We start from the raw sequence: 16,314 nt of genomic DNA, 5'->3' as shown, positions 1-16,314 counted from the left end.
GTTCTGAGATTATTTATGCGATTGGTGAAAGTATAAAGATTCAGGTCCCAATCCTACAAAAACTTAAGCACATACACAACTTTATTCATGTGAAATTAAATGGGCCTTCTCATGTGAATAAAGTTATGCACATTCACTTTTCCCTAGCCCCACTCTGTTCATTAGTCCTGGCTACGGTGGCTCTATGGCAGTGGAGGAGGATTCCCAAGGGGGCCTAATCCACCATATTTAGGGCAGATTTGTGTTGGAGGATCAGTGAAAATATACAGCAGAGGTAGCCTCTGACAAATAGTGTCTTATCTTTCCAGGAGTATAAGAATGATAATTATATTTTATGACTAACAAAAAATATTCTGTGGATTGCATTCTATTTAGTTATGCAAGTACCGTTAAGAAATCATACATCTAATAATTTCGACATATGATAATGCCATTTGGTGTTGCAAATGCTTTATATTCCAGCACCCTGCAAGACACCACACCAAATATCTAGCAAGTTTCAAACTTCCTCTCTATAGCCAGGTAAGCATTTCTTCTTTGTAAGTTTATGGTTTTAGTTACTGTTAGGATTTGTGAAGGGAATATTTGTAAGTCTTTTTGCTATAACCAGTCCATTTTAGGATTCCATGGATTAGTTCAGCTGTCCAGAATGTTACATCCCCAGAGGATCGTGTGCAAAAGGTGCAAGGCTGGGGCTCGGGAGTCTATTCCTGACTCTGCCATTATATTCCCGTGTGACTGTGGGCAAGTCACTCTGACATAATTTTCAGATGTGGGTGCCTAAAGGTAATCACTTAAACCCAGATTTATGTACCTAAATAAAAAGCCTGATTTTCAGAATGTCTGATCCCCACAGATCCTGTTGGTTTAAAGTAGATTACGATGCATTTATATTAGTGTAAGAGCAAAATTTGGCTTGCAGAGTTTACACAAAATGTTGCAGGTGTCACCACTTTCCAAAGCATATCACATTGCTACAGATAATCATCAACTCTTGTGAAATGTGTAATTTGCCAGCTGTTGATGATTAGAAATTCTGAAAAAGAAATTCTCAGCAATCTTCTTACCTTTTCCATAACTAAACATTTTGCACTAACAATAACACACAAAGTTCTCTTCTCAACCTCAGACATTGGTAAATCTGTGCATCTTGTTGAAAAGAGTCTGAGAAGGAAACAAAATATGTATGTAAGAAAATCATATAATCATAGAAATGAAGGACTGGAAGGGACCTGAACAGGTCATCTAGTCCAGTCTCCTGCCCCAAGGCAGGACTAAGTATTTTCTATATCTTCCCTGACAGGTGTTTGTCTAACCTTTTCTTAAAAACTTCCAGTGATGGGGTGTCAGTTCATGATCTGTTCCACCTTGCATTTTGCTGTAATCCTTGGAGAACCTCTCCCAGACCTGGAGAAGAGCTCTGTGTGGCTTGAAAGCCTGTCTCTCTTAACAGAATTTGGTCCAATAATAGAGGCTACCTCACCATTCTCGTCTTTCTTGCAGTTAGGAAGTTTTTCCTGATGTTAAATCTGCCTATCCCTTGCTGCGATTTAAGTCCCTTACTTCTTGTCCTGTCCTCAGTGAATAAGGAAAACAATTTATCATTCTCCTCATTATAACAACCTTTTATGTACTTGAAGGCTGTGATCATGTCCCCCCTCAGTCTTCTCTTCTCCAGACTAAACAAACCCAACTTTTCCAGTCTTTCCTTATTGGTCATGTTTTCTAGAGACTTTTAATTATTTTTTTTTTTGGCTCTTCTCTGGACTTTCTCCAATTTGTCCATATCTTTCCCAAAGAGTGGTGCCCAGAACTGGACACAGTACTCCAGCTGGGGCCTTATCAGTGCTAAGTAGAATGGAAAAATTATTTCTCTTTTCTTGTTTACAAAATGAAAGGTGATATGTATAACACAATTTCAGAAGAACAGTGGATTAGAATTTGGAAGGGGAAAAGCACTAGATCATCTACGTGCAGAGTAAAGAATCTCAGCTCAGAGGAGGAGGACTCACATTTAATCCCTGCTCCAATGACAATTTAATTTACACAAAGTGGACAAGCTTCAGTGGGAGAGACTCTAGACTACCTGATAGCCTAGGCCTCATGGCATTCTCCTGAGCAGTGAGAGCTTCAAATTCAACTCACTGTTCCAAAACAGGGAGAGGGGGGAACTGAACCTCAGTTGCCCACATCCCAGGTGAACACCCTCTCCTTTGGGCAGAAGTTATATGGGACATTGCCACCACCTATATACTGGACTAAAGATAAAGGGGGGCAAGCAGTACACCTCCAGCCACTTAACAAATCTAACCTGAAAATGTTTTTTTGGCCCAAACCCTTTGGTAAATTTGTGTCAGATTCACAAATAGTTTCAGGTCGACCAAGATTACATTTTTTAGCAGATAAACTATTTGTCAGAAAAACATCACCCAGGCCTTTTTATCTATTTGTGAAAGTCTTGGAATACCTCCCTGGGAAGAAATCAAGGGTATCCCTTTTCAGAGTTAATGGAGACGGATTAGAGTATAATGTTCCTATCAGTTAACCCCAATTGGAAAATGTATTGCAATAAATAGATGTTCACACATCTTACACAGTGTATATTTCTTTTATAATAGAACAAGCTGATTCAGTGATACCTTATCACATATTAATCAAATCATTTTCTACCCATTGTCTGTTGTTGTTACCTCGACACCAGGGGTCAAATTACGTTCAAATTTACATCTGTGTATATCTGGATTAGCTCCTCCAAAATTACTCTAGATATACTATAAGGTGGGTAGAAAGTTGGCTAGATTGTCGGGCTCAACGGGTAGTGATCAATGGCTCCATGTCTAGTTGGCAGCCGGTGTCAAGTGGAGTGCCCCAGGGGTCAGTTTTGTTCAATATCTTCATAAATGATCTGGAGGATGGTGTGGATTGCACCCTCAGCAAGTTTGAGGATGATACTAAACTAGGAGGAGTGGTAGATACGCTGGAGGGCAGGGATAGGATACGGAGGGACCTAGACAAATTGGAGGATTGGGCCAAAAGAAACATGATGAGGTTCAATAAGGATAAGTGCAGGGTCCTGCACTTAGGACGGAAGAACCCAATGCACCGCTACAGACTAGGGACCGAATGGCTAGGCAGCAGTTCTGCGGAAAAGGACCTAGGGGTGACAGTGGACGAGAAGCTGGATATGAGTCAGCAGTGTGCCCTTGTTGCCAAGAAGGCCAATGGCATTTTGGGATGTATAAGTAGGGGCATAGTGAGCAGATCAAGGGACGTGATCGTTCCCCTCTATTCGACATTGGTGAGGCCTTATCTGGAGTACTGTGTCCAGTTTTGGGCCCCACACTACAAGAAGGATGTGGATAAATTGGAGAGAGTCCAGCGAAGGGCAACAAAAATGATTAGGGGTCTGGAACACATGACTTATGAGGAGAGGCTGAGGGAACTGGGATTGTTTAGTCTGCAGAAGAGAAGAATGAGGGGGGATTTGATAGCTACTATCAACTACCTGAGAGGTGGTTCCAGAGAGGATGGTTCTAGACTATTCTCAGTGGTAGAAGAGGACAGGACAAGGACTAATGGTCTCAAGTTGCAGTGGGGGAGGTTTAGGTTGGATATTAGGAAAAACTTTTTCACCAAGAGGGTGGTGAAACACTGGAATGTGTTACCTAGGGAGGTGGTAGAATCTCCTTCCTTAGAAGTTTTGAAGGTCAGGCTTGACAAAGCCCTGGCTGGGATGATTTAATTGGGGATTGGTCCTGCTTTGAGCAGGGGGTTGGACTAGATGACCTCCTGAGGTCCCTTCCAACCCTGATATTCTATGATTCTATATATCTTGATGCAAAAGGGAGCCTAATGTAGCCCTCATCACGTACAAACAGAAATCAGACCACCCAATAATCCCACTCAGGAGGCCAGATTTTGAATTCATACTGCTTTAAATTATGAATAACTCCACTGAAGTCCAAGGGGGAGATGCATCAGCATGCTTCATTGCTCCCAGAAACTGTGCTGGTAGAAGATTTTACTTCTTGCGGTGTTGTACATTAGGCACAGAAGGGGAAGAAAATTTCCTGAGTGGAAAGCTAGAGATGAGGCTACTTTCTCAGTTAGAATTCTTTTTCTAAAGGCCTGTATCCTGTTCTTCCCAAAACTTACGGGTAAGAAACTCAAGTATTATTCCCCCCTATATTATTTAGGTGGATTCCCACCCTGAGGCTAGATATGTGTGCATAACTAGCAAGAAAGCCATTGAAACCCTCTGATGCAGTAAGAGGTTGAGAAAAGAGACTGTTGAACTCTATTGTTTTGGTTTATTTTTTTCCTAGGCAGCTTTTCATTTTCACAATCAGCTCCATCAGTGAAGCAATTACCAAATTTTGCCTTGACTTTTTCCAAGATCATCCATCTGACAATATCATCTATTCTCCTGTGAGTATCCTTTGAGCCCTTGCTGATGGGATTTTATGAATTCTGCAGGAGGCAGCATGCAGGCTGGAAAAAGGTGCACAGATCTAGACTGCTGGTATTATCCACGCTTCAACAGTGTGGACAATTTTTTCTGCTTCTGGTGAGGGAGCAGGCTGTCCCGCACAGAAACACCTTTTCAACCACTGCCTTTTTTTTTTTTATGTTGCTGTTCTTTACTATGATGTGATGTGGGGTCCAGTAACTTAGTCTGCTATTGTTAATTTTTCTCTTCTTTGTTCAGTGGAAGCCCACATGTACACAGTTATGCAATAGTAAACTTTGTTCAAGTTAATATAGTTTATTTATCTGGTAGTTACAACATTGGAAGAATTCATAAGGCTACATGACTGAAAGGCAGAAAGTACTGGGGCCCTGGAGCTACCTGCCTTTTTCCAGCCGCAGTGCTGCCTTTGCCTCTCTGAGTGCACAGAATCACACTGGGTACTGCTGGCCGTGACATCATCAGGTAAAGGAAATACATTGCTAAGGAAACAACAAATGTTATCCAGGCCTTCGTGAGTCTAGCCTTATAGGGGAGGCACCACTGATGTTCAGGTGACCATGTATTAGGTAATATCCCACCTTTGAAATGAAGATGACAAGAGCACCCTTCCCCTCTCTGTTGCAATAACAAGCTCCACTTTTTAAAGTAGGTAGAATAATGTAATTGGAGACAATAGTCAGGAGGAGGGATAGCTCAGTGGTTTGAGCATTGGCCTGCTAAACCCAGGGTTGTGAATTCAATCCTTGAGGGGGCCATTTAGGGATCCAGGGCAAAAATTGGGGATTGGTCCTGCTTTGAGCAGGGGGGTGGACTAGATGACCTCCTGAGGTCCCTTCTAACCCTCATATTCTATGATTCTATGTGTGTTTGCTGAGCAGCCAGATGGGAAGTCTTCCCTTCTCTTCCAGCTGGTGAGATGAGCTCCAGGGACTGTGTAATCAGCACAGTTGTTGAAGGGTTCTTCTGACTGGCTGCAGTGATATTTTAGTCAGTCCTAAGAAGGAAAGCAGAAGGCAAATAGTGAAGCAGCCCAGCTTACGTGTTGGTATAGGATGGTTGTCCTCAGAAAGGTAACTAAACCACCAGCTGGGGAGGCTTTTTTTTTTTAAGTGATTAACTATGGTTACATGGAAGACTAGCCAAGGAAAGTTCACATTAAAAACAAAAAATGCCCCCACGGAATTAATAAGATGCATGCCTACCAGCCAATCACTGTGCTTGCACAGCATAGCCCATTTCCCCTCCCTGCGTAGATCTTGTAAACTCTTCAGAACGGAGACTTTCTTTCTGTGAGTTTGTACAGTACCTACCAATGAGGCCCCAATTCTGCTTGGAACCATTGAGTGTTGTCGCAGTATAAATAGAAGAACCATGAGTGCAGACCCCATGCTTATAAATACTTCACTAATGGTCCAAAATAAACTGCAGTAGTGTCAGTGCAGTATAGTGTGTTAATAGTGGACTTTTTGATTTAAAAGACAAATGATGGATAAATCTCTCCAAATACTATTACCTAAAGGGGACAATATTTCCTTTACTTACCAGAGATAGAGAGAAAATTCATAGAAGAGGCCCATACTCTGCAATATACAGCTCCTTGGCCCCTATCGAGAAACGTTCTTGCAAAAGTCTAAAAAATGCCAAAACTCCATGTAAGCTTCAGCCTAACATTCTTGGTAACAATTTACCAAATACCTGTAACCTACCATTATAGTTTCACATTCTGACCAACAAATTTGTTGAATTCAACACCTTTGTAGACTTTATGCTATATGATATGAGATTGATTTTCTGTTGGGGGTGGGGGAGAAATCTCATTGCCAAGTTTCCCTTTCATCCAAGAGGTGTCACAGAATTTTGTAAATATTGAGCCTGTTATGTAGCTTATTCTTTTGCTCCTATCTTGAGCTGTGTGTGGTGAATGATGTGCTGTTAATAGCTGCAGCATTCTACCCATAGATGAGTATACAGCAGCGATGGATTAAGTGATTGCTAGGCAGTGGTCCCCGTTAAACTTCTCAGTTGTGTCTTTTATAAAAGATACCTTGGTACTTCCTAAAGTTTCCCTTACTTACTAAGGGGAACACAGAGAAAAGCTGAGGTGAAGTTAGTTATCTTAAAGGTACAATGAAGGCACAATTGGCAAGTCTATGGCATCCCTTCACCTACAACAGAAATGCAGTCACCTCTGAGCTGGAACAGATTTTCAGTATTGCATATGAGCACTAGTTTACAACAAAGACTGAAGAACGGGTTAATGTAGGGGGCAGTTAGGTTGCAGAATGCCTTAACCTAAGCTGGGATTTGGTCAGGACAGCACTGCAAACAGCCCTTGCTCTTATTTTCAATTCCTAAGAACTTAACACTGAAGCATGTGACTCTAGGATTTTAAAATCCTAAAACTATGGAAGCAAAACAAAGAGTGCTGTTGCTGCTGAAGTTAGTTACATGAAGCAACTTCTTAAACATTTCTTGAATGTCAAAGACTTATAGGCCAAAAATCATTACTGAGGGAAGCATGAGCAACTCCTCTGACGTCGGTTGCGGCGTTCCTGCTTATGCCACCCTAATAGTGAACTGGCTCAGCTGGTAGGAGGGTTTCCCTCAATTTCTTCACAGTTAAGGAACTGCTGTGGTGCATGCCCGCTGTCAGGGCAGCTTAGAATGCTCTCGCTCTGCCCCCAGGGATTGTTCCTTTTCACCTCCTTTAAAGTCAAGTCAGTGTTTCTACTTCCTTACAGTTTTGTGGATAATGCTGGACTCTCTTCCAGTGCCTGTAGGGGCAAAGATTGTGAAGGGTCAGGATTTGTAGTTGGCAGAGGGAATGAAAACCTTGCATACAATCCAGGACTGGTATCTTATTGCAATTTATAATATAGTGAAAGGTTATTTTCAACAACGAGGTTTTCACGGCCACTAATTCCATCCATAGAAGAGACAGCTGTGCCGTTACCTACTCAGACTTCGCTCTGCTAGGTTATGAGGTGGTGTTGGCAAACCTAATTGGAGACAAACTGAGTGAGCTGTACAACTCAGAACAGCACTAAATTCAATGTTCCAAGTTAACCACCCTATTGCCTCTATTTACATACATTTTTGTCAGCCAAGTATTATAAAGAAGGCAATAAATACTGGACTTCATTGGAGGTGGGAGCCCTGCTAGTGTAGTCAAAGGCCTGGTTTACACTACAAGGTTAGGTCGAACTTAGCCACGTTAGGTTGATTTTATAATGAATGCGTCTACACAACCAACCCTGTTCCACCGACTTAAAGGACTCTTAAAATCAACTTCTGTGCTCCTCCCCGGCGAGGGGAGTAGCGCTAAAATCGACCTTCCTGGGTCGAATTTGGGGTAGTGTAGACACAGAGCTGTGCAATTTGATGGTACTGGCCTCCGGGAGTTATCCCAGAGTGCTCCATTGTGACCACTCTAGACAGCATGCAGTCCCAGAATTGCAAAAGAGCTCCAGCATGGAGCGAATAGGAGACACTGGATCTAATTGTTGTATGGGGAGAAGAATCTGTGCAGGCAGAACGCCGCTCCTGCAGAAGAAATGCAAATATATATGCCAAAATTGCACAGGGCCTGGGGGAGAGAGGCTACACCAGGGATGCACAGCAGTGCCGCATGAAAATTAAGATGCTCAGGAAAGCCTACTAAAAGACAAAGAAGGCAAATGGTCACTCCAGGTCAGAACCCCAGACATGCCACTTCTATGATCAGCTGCATGCCATTCTAGAGGGGGACCTACCAGTACGCCAACGCTCTCCATGGACACCTGCAAGATGGCAGCTTCACTCAACAAGGATGAAGATTTTGTGGATGAGGAGGAGGAGGAGAAGAATGTGCAGCAGGCAAGCGGAGAATCCGTTCTCCCCTGCAGCCAGGACCTTTTCCTCACCCTGGAGCCAATACCTCCCAGGGCCTATTGTTCCCAAACCCTGAAGGTGGAGAAGGCATCTCTAGTAAGTGCACATTTGTAATGACACTACAGGGGTTAAAAGCAATTGTGTTTAATGTTTGATTTGCCCTGAACAATTGGGATGCATTCATGGCCAGTACAGCTAATGGAAAAGTCTGTTTACATGTCTGGGGATGGAGTGGGAATCCTCCAGGGACATCTCCATGAAGCTCTCCTGGAGGCACTCTGAAAGCCTTTGCAGAAGGTTTCTGGGGAGGACTGCCTTATTTCGTCCTCCATGATGGGACACTTTATCATGCCAAGCCAGTAGCAAGTGGTCTGGAATCATTACAGCACAAAGCATGGCAGCGAATGGTCCTGGGTTTTGGTCGCATTCATGCAACATGTTATTGCTGCAATGGGAATATTGCTTTTGCTGAGGTCTAACCTGGTCAGCAAACAGCGCCAGCGAGCTTTTAAATGTCCAAAGGCACATTCTACCACCATTCTACACTTGCTCAGCCTATAGTTGAACTTCTCCTTACTGCTGTTCAGGCTGCCTGTGTTCAGCTTCATAAGCCATGGGAGCAAGGGGTAGGCTGGGTCCCAAAGGATAACTATTGGCATTTCAACATCCCCAACGGTAATTTTCTGGTCTGGAAAGAAAGTCCCTTCTTGCAGCTTTCCAAACAGCCCAGAGTTCCAAAAGATGCGAGTGTCGTGCACCTTTCCTGACAATCCCACACTGATGTTGGTGAAACGGCCCTTGTGATCCATCAGTGCTTGCAATGCCATTGATAAGTACCCCTTGCGGTTTATGTACTCTTTGGCAACGTGGTCCGGTGCCAAGATAGGGATATGCGTTCCTTCTATCGCCCCACCACAGTTAGGGAACACCATTGCAGCAAAGCCATCCACTATGCCCAGAAGGATATTGATTGCCCTGGCTACTTGGATCACAGCAGACCCCATGGTAGATTTGCTCACTCTGAATTGATTCCTGACTGACTGGTAGCAGTTAGGTGTTGCAAGCTTGCACAGGGCTATTGCCACTTGCTTCTCAACTGTCAGGGAAGGTCTCATGTTGGTATTCCTGTGCTTCTTGGCGGGGAAAAGCAACTCACAAAGTTCCAGGAAAGTGGCCTTGCGCATGCAGAAGTTTTGCAGCCACTGGGAATCATCCCATACTTGCAACACTATGCAGTCCCACCAGTCTGTGCTTGTTTGCTGGACCCAGGATCGGCGTTCCACTGTATCAACATGCCTCAGTGTCACCATGATATCCCAATTGCAACATCTCGTGCTTTCAGGAACGTCTGTATCCATGTCCTCCTCACAATTTCCTCGTGCTGGCAGCTCCCAGCTAGGCTCTGCACATACTGCAGGATAATGTGCGAGGTGTTTGCAATGCTCACAAAAGCAGGGTGCAGCTGAGCGGGCTCCATGCTTGATGTGCTATGGCGTCTGCACGGATAACCCAAGAAAAAAGGCATGAAATGATTGTTTACCATTGCTTTCAAGGAGGGAGGGAGGGAGGGGAGACTGATGAAATGTACCCAAAACCACCCGTGACAATGTTTTTGCCCCATTAGGCATTGGGAACTTAACTCAGAATTCCAATGGGCAGCGGGGACTGTGAGACAGCTACCCACAATGCACCACTCCATGAGTCGATGCTAGCCACGGTATTGAGGATGCAGTTGGCCGACCTAATGCGCTTAGTGGGGACATGCACAATCGACTGTATAAAATTGGTTGCTAAAAATAGACTTCTATAAAAGCGACCTAATTTCGTAGTGTAGATATGCCCTTAGAATTGCAGAGCCTATCCCTGCTAGTTATTGACAGCAAAATTTGCACAATGTTTGTTTCAATCACACTCCAGCTGAAGAACTACACAATTAAAACCAAAACAAAAACTGACTTCACATCAGTTCCTTTATTGCTGGTTCAAGGAGCAGAAACAGCAAGACCAAAATCACTGGATAAGACCACTATGGCTGTACGGTTTAGCATTATTAGTCTAAGCAAAAAAGCTATACAAACTGCTGAGTTACATATTGCCTTCGTGGTTTGTTACATTAGATACAAATATGAGAGCTCTCGCATTTAAGTTACTGTATGTGTCCTGGAAGTTCTTTATTATAATCTTCGCTATAGATAGAAATGTCTGTCCTATATCACAAGTGTTAAAAATATTAGTGTAACCCAGGTTAACTAGTGATAAGACATATGCAGAGTGAAATTCTGACCCCACTGAAGTCAATAACAAGTTTTACCGTTGACTTCAGTGGAGTTGACTTCACTCCTAGTCTTGAATAAGTACTTGCTCAATTTTTCCCTAACAGTGTTAGTGTTAGCATCGTTCATAAAAATCTGTTAGATGGCCTACATCAGCTTTTTTTTTTTTTTTTTAAATACAGACACAGCTAGACATGGAATGAGCCAGTCTGGAAAATGAGACAGGAAGAAAGGAAATTTGCAAAAAGCATTTGGAGGTCAGTCAGAAGTCAGTCCTCTTTCTTTTTCCTCTCCCCACAAGATCTTACCACTTGCTACTAAGTAACCTGAAGTATGAGAACCAAATTTCTAGGGGAATATGTACAGAGATGGAGGGATGCATTAAGAAAGGTGTTATGGCTAAAGATAGACTCAAGTTAACAAACCCTGCATTTATTAAGTGTGGCAAATTGCCGGTACGATTATGATGGGTTCCGCGCTTCCTCTTCTGGGGGCAGGGGGTGTTCAGGGCACAGTTTTCTGCCCCTGAACTAGGGTATTTACTGTCCCACTAGTAACCCAGAGAAGGGTAGTGGAGAGGGAGGGACCCGGGCCTGCCCTTGACTCCGGGTCCCAGCCCAGGGGCCCTAGGAATAATGGTAAACCACTTGAACTAGTGCTTCCTTCCCCTGGGCTACTTCCCTCTCCTGCTCTTCAGCTTGTGAGGCTTCCTGCCCCCTCTCTCTGCACAAGCCAGATGTCTCTTTACCTAGGGTCTTGGTCTTCTAGCCAGCCACAGCACTTCTCCAAACTGCACTCTGCTCCAACTCCTTTCCCTGGCTGATTGAAGCAGGGGGTTTTTATCAGGTGACTAGCTACAGGTGCTCTAATTGGCTTCAGGTGCTTTTAATTAATCTATAGAAACTTTTCTTTCCTCTACAGGAAATAAGGCTTCTCCTCATCCTGGGACTTACATATCTCTCCTATATCACTCTCCTGCTGCCTTCTGGCCATGCTGCATCACATAAGGTATACAGAATACAAAGGGTGTTTTCCAGTGAACTATGGCAAATGCCATTTTAAGTCTTACCACTTGGAACAGACATTCTTAAATGATCCTATTATTTAAACCTGTTGCTTAAATTTGAATAGAGGACTACAAAAAGCGGTTTCAGGCACAAGAGAGAAGGGTGTTTAGGGTTGCACCATGTAACGTATAGCATCTGTACAAAGCTTCTTGCTTAGAGTGCAAAAAAAAATAAAAAATCCCAAGATAGTACAATGGAAATAACTTCACTGTCTTAATGGCTGCATTTTTTCCTTTTAGGGGGAATAAAATCTGCCATAGAACAGAATGTTGCCAGTTTTGTTGTGCCGGATAAAGAAGAGGAAAGGATGGTCAGCAGTGAACCGTGGTACAATCAGTGCACATCGGAAATTGCTCACTGCTGCAGTAGCAGCTGCTGCCTCAGTGCCTTCTTCGTTTACCTCCACAAAGGACTTGTGAACAACCTCAGACAGAACTAGGTCATTGCTGGCTGACATTCCAGATAAATCCACCTTCTTTCTGTCAAATGCATCAGCCATTCCCATGCTCTTCAGAACAGGCTTCAGATCATAAGCTTGCTCCAGCTTAAATCTGGGTAAAAACACCTCCACTTCAGTATAGTTCATCATTTCTGGATTTATCCACTCTATAAGTTTCTCATAGGCAAGTTCTCTTTCCAGCTACAAGAAAAAAAAAAGTCACAAAATTATAGAGGAAGAAAAGCCAGGAATTTATACTAATGAAACAATGACCACTGTGTGTGTTTACACAGCAGGGATTAGCATCCTTTCCTGGTCTGGAGTGAATGCTACTGCTGTAGTCAGAAGCCAAAAATAAATGACAGTCAGAAACATTCTTATTCTTTTTTCAATACAGTCAAAAGCCTCCCCCTTAAGATCACAGCCCCACTGTGCTACATGCAAGTACCATCCCAAGACCATCTTTCATGGTGACAAGTTAATGCAATTACATGTTGTCACTAGTAATGAAGTGTACTTTGCAGATGTGGCTACGGTGGGAGAGGCATTACTATTTCGCTGTCCCTTGCCCGCCCAGTAACAATATAGCACAGAAAGGAAATCAGTAGCTCTTGAATGGAGAAGCACTTGAGGACTCCCATATGAAGAAATGTTAGGTAGAGGGTCAGGTACAGTGAGGGAGAGTCCAACCCACAACAGTTAGAAAGGAATGGGGGGGGGGGGGGAATCCATCAAACAGGAAGTGATTTTCGAGAGAATTGAAAGAGATCCTGGAGAGCTTCCATCTGTCACTCACTATATTCTGGCTTCATCCCAATGCCTGGTCAAAAAGTCTCTCCTTTCAGAACTTAACCTTTCTCTGGACATGAGAGAGAGCTGGACTTACTTGACAGTGACACATGGTATTCCCATCTCTTGGGGGACAGATGCAACACCTCCGCAGCTCTCCCACCCTGTGCTAATACTGGTGAGTTCAGAGTTTGGGACTTGAATTCACAGATAGATAAATGAGATTTAGTCCAATGCTCTTCTCTAGCAGGATTTGAACTTTGTATTCAGTACAAATGCCTTACCTGTTCCAGGCCAGTGGAATTATCTTGGATTTCATCAGGAAGCAGGATGATCATACTAGTCTTGTTATCAACATAAGGGAGGTCAAGGATTTTGGTCTGAAAGTCTGCTATGTAACTTATGTTAAATTTAGCTTCTTTGAACATCATCTGCACTGGTTTGGTCTCATACTTTTTTTTTTTTTTTTTAAATAATCAAGGTCAACAAGTGCTACAGAGCCAGCATGTTGGTACTAACCTAGAAGAACTGGGATTCAAATCACTTATGACATCTGAACCTAGTCTGGACAGAGCTCTAGAAAACATTGTAGGGAAGGGTCCTACCATTGCCTGTTAGGGTGGGAGGGAATGAACCAGAATTCCATCAGGCTTTTCCCATTTGTAATGCCCAGTCCCTTGAGATTTATTTTGAGGAAAACACTACAGGTGTTTTAGTTGCTTAGTGTGTAGCTGCCTATCAACAATGTTGTTAAAACACTGGACCTATGTGCCTAAAGAGTATCACCCCTGGATTCAAGCCTTTTAATTTCCTGACATATTTTAATCTTTGCTTCAAATGGCAAATTTTCAGCTTAAATATTTTGTTCTTTTAGGCTCAAAAGAAATGTCAAATGTTTTTGTGATGTTATAAAAACAATTAAATCCTTAAAATTTTAAAGTCTCTAATGGTTTGAAATGACCATTTTGAAATCATAGAAGATTAGGGTTGGCAGAGACCTCAGGGGTCATCTTGTCCAACCTCCTGCTCAAAGCAGGACCAACCCCAACTAAATCATCCCAGCCAGGGCTTTGTCAAGCCGGGCCTTAACAACCTCTAAGGATGGATATTCCACCACCTCCCTAGGTAACCCATTCCAGCGCTTCACCACCCTCTTAGTGAAATAGTGTTTCCTAATATCCAACGTAGACCTCCCTCACTGCAACTTGAGATCGCTCCTTGTTCTGTCATCGGCTACTGCGGAGAACAGCTCAGCTCAATCCTCTTTAGAACCCCCCCTTCAGGTAGTTGAAGGCTGCTATCAAATTCCTGCTCACTCGTCTCTTCTGCAGACTAAATAACCCCAGTTCCCTCAGCCTCTCCTTGTAAGTCACGTGCCCCAGCCCCCTAATCATTTTCGATGCCCTCTGCTGGACTCCCTCCACATCCTTTCTGTAGTGGGGGGCCCAAAACTGGATGCAACATTCCAGATGTGGCCTAACCAGTGCCGAATAGAGGGGAATAATCAATCACTTCCCTCGATCTGCTAGCAATGCTCCTACTAATGCAGCCCAATATGCCGTTAGCCTTCTTGGCAACAAGGGCACACTACTGACTTATATCCAGCTTCCCATCCACTGTAATCCCCAGGTCCTTTTCTGCACTGCTGCTTAGCCAGTCGGTCCCCAGCCTGTAGCGGTGCATGGGATTCTTCCGCCCTAAGTGCGGGACTCTGCACTTGTCCTTGTTGAACCTCATCAGATTTCTTTTGGCCCAATCCTCCAATTTGTCTAGGTCACTCTGGACCCTATCCCTACCCTGCAAGTGCACCTACCTCTCCCCACAGCTTAGTGTCATCTGCTAACTTGCTGAGGGTGCAATCCATCCCACCATCCAGATCATTAATAAAGATGTTGAACAAAACCGGCCCCAGGATAGTCTCCTGGGGTACTCCGCTTGACACCGGCTGCCAACTAGACATCGAATCGTTGCTCACTACCTGTTGAGCCCGGAAATCTAGCCAGCTTTCGGTCCATCTTATAGTCCATTCATCCAATCCATACTTTTTTAATTTGCTGGTAAGAATACTGTGGGAGACTGTATCAAAGGCTTTGCTAACGTGAAGATATATCAAATCCATTGCTTTCCCCATATCCACAGAACCAGTTATCTCATCATAGAAGGCAATTAGGTTGGTCAGGCATGACTTACCCTTGGTGAATCCACTATCTCCTACTATTCTTCTTATGGAGCACAAGCTAATGACGCTTTTTCATTATTTTCTTGTCATTCAAGATGAGTAACAAGATAAGAAAATAGGAATTAGCCTGAACTTTAAGGCCATTAATCCAACTTTTCCAAACCTTCAATCTACATGGCAAATATGGCCACCACTACTATTGCCTGTTAACAGAAAAGGAGGGGTTGAGTGGACAGGGGCACAAAGCCAGATTTTCTTAAGGATCTTGCCAGGTCTTAGGAAAGGAGCAGGCAGCCGAAACAAACCATGATCCTGTAAGTAGATTAAAGAGAATGGCTATTAGTATACTGGAAAGGCTGTTGGAGTGTTCACGGTTGATACCAGAGCGGAGCCTAAAAGCTCAGGTAGCATCTGGATTTCTGCATGGTAATCTGAACTCCATTTCTGACAGTTCTTTAGTTCACCAAATGACTAGTCAGCATAAGCAGGCTGGGAATAAAAGAGTGAGCTTAACAGTTTGGTCTGGAAGCACTGAGATTTGTGGTCATTCCTGTGCCTTATAAAGTGAATTCCACAGTTGTGGGTCACCTGCTGTCTTTCACTCGAGTTTTTGTGACTGACAGTTCTGTAGTTCCTAATGAATTCCTTTAAAGGTTATATTCCATGTCAGGAAGAAAATGCAGTCCTCTGGTAGCTCAGCCCAGTTTCAGAGACAGCTTTGAAGATTAGGGTCAAAACCTTAATATGACCCTGTATTCAATGGGGAGTCAGCATAGTACTGATTCCCCTCTACCCCCAAAGAAGAAAAGGGAGAACTAAGCAACTTCACAAGTTAGGGCTCTTTCTGGGGATGGCCTGGTAGGAAAGATTGGCACCAACTCCCCAGTAGGTCTAAGGCAGGACAATAGCATTCTATCAAATTCTTCAGAGAGATCTAATAGTGTAAATGTATGTCTCTTATCCATGGACAAGAGCACGTCATCCATCAACACTATTTGTACTGGCTGTTACCTATCAAGATCTGAAGCCCAGATTTGGGGAGGTCAACTATACAGATGGTAAGCAGGTGTAGCCACTTGCATTTTCATTACATTATTCACAGACGGGAAGGCAGTTAGCCCCTTAGCAGTAATTAGTAAAGTCTGTGGTTACCACTCATAGAATCACAGAACTGGAATGGGGAAACTGAGATGCTAGGAAAGGTTAAACAACTTCCTGTATGTGTA

General features: G+C 43.4%; 1 protein-coding gene across 1 annotated transcript in view; it reads right to left on the bottom strand.

Moving 5' to 3' along the window:
- Positions 1–10,312: 10,312 nt before the first annotated feature.
- LOC141982673 (serpin B6-like) overlaps positions 10,313–16,314 on the bottom strand; it is a 22,053-nt gene continuing 16,051 nt past the window's right edge. Inside the window, 2 exon segments of the mRNA XM_074944958.1 lie at positions 10,313–12,321; positions 13,194–13,361. Coding sequence (XP_074801059.1) covers positions 11,917–12,321; positions 13,194–13,361 — 573 coding nt within the window. The 3' untranslated portion in view covers positions 10,313–11,916.

The sequence above is a fragment of the Natator depressus genome, chromosome 2 (assembly GCF_965152275.1).
Source record: "Natator depressus isolate rNatDep1 chromosome 2, rNatDep2.hap1, whole genome shotgun sequence".
Taxonomy (NCBI): Eukaryota; Metazoa; Chordata; order Testudines; family Cheloniidae; genus Natator; species Natator depressus.
The sequence above is the reverse complement of the archived record's forward strand: the minus strand, read 5'-3'. Positions and strand labels throughout refer to the sequence as shown.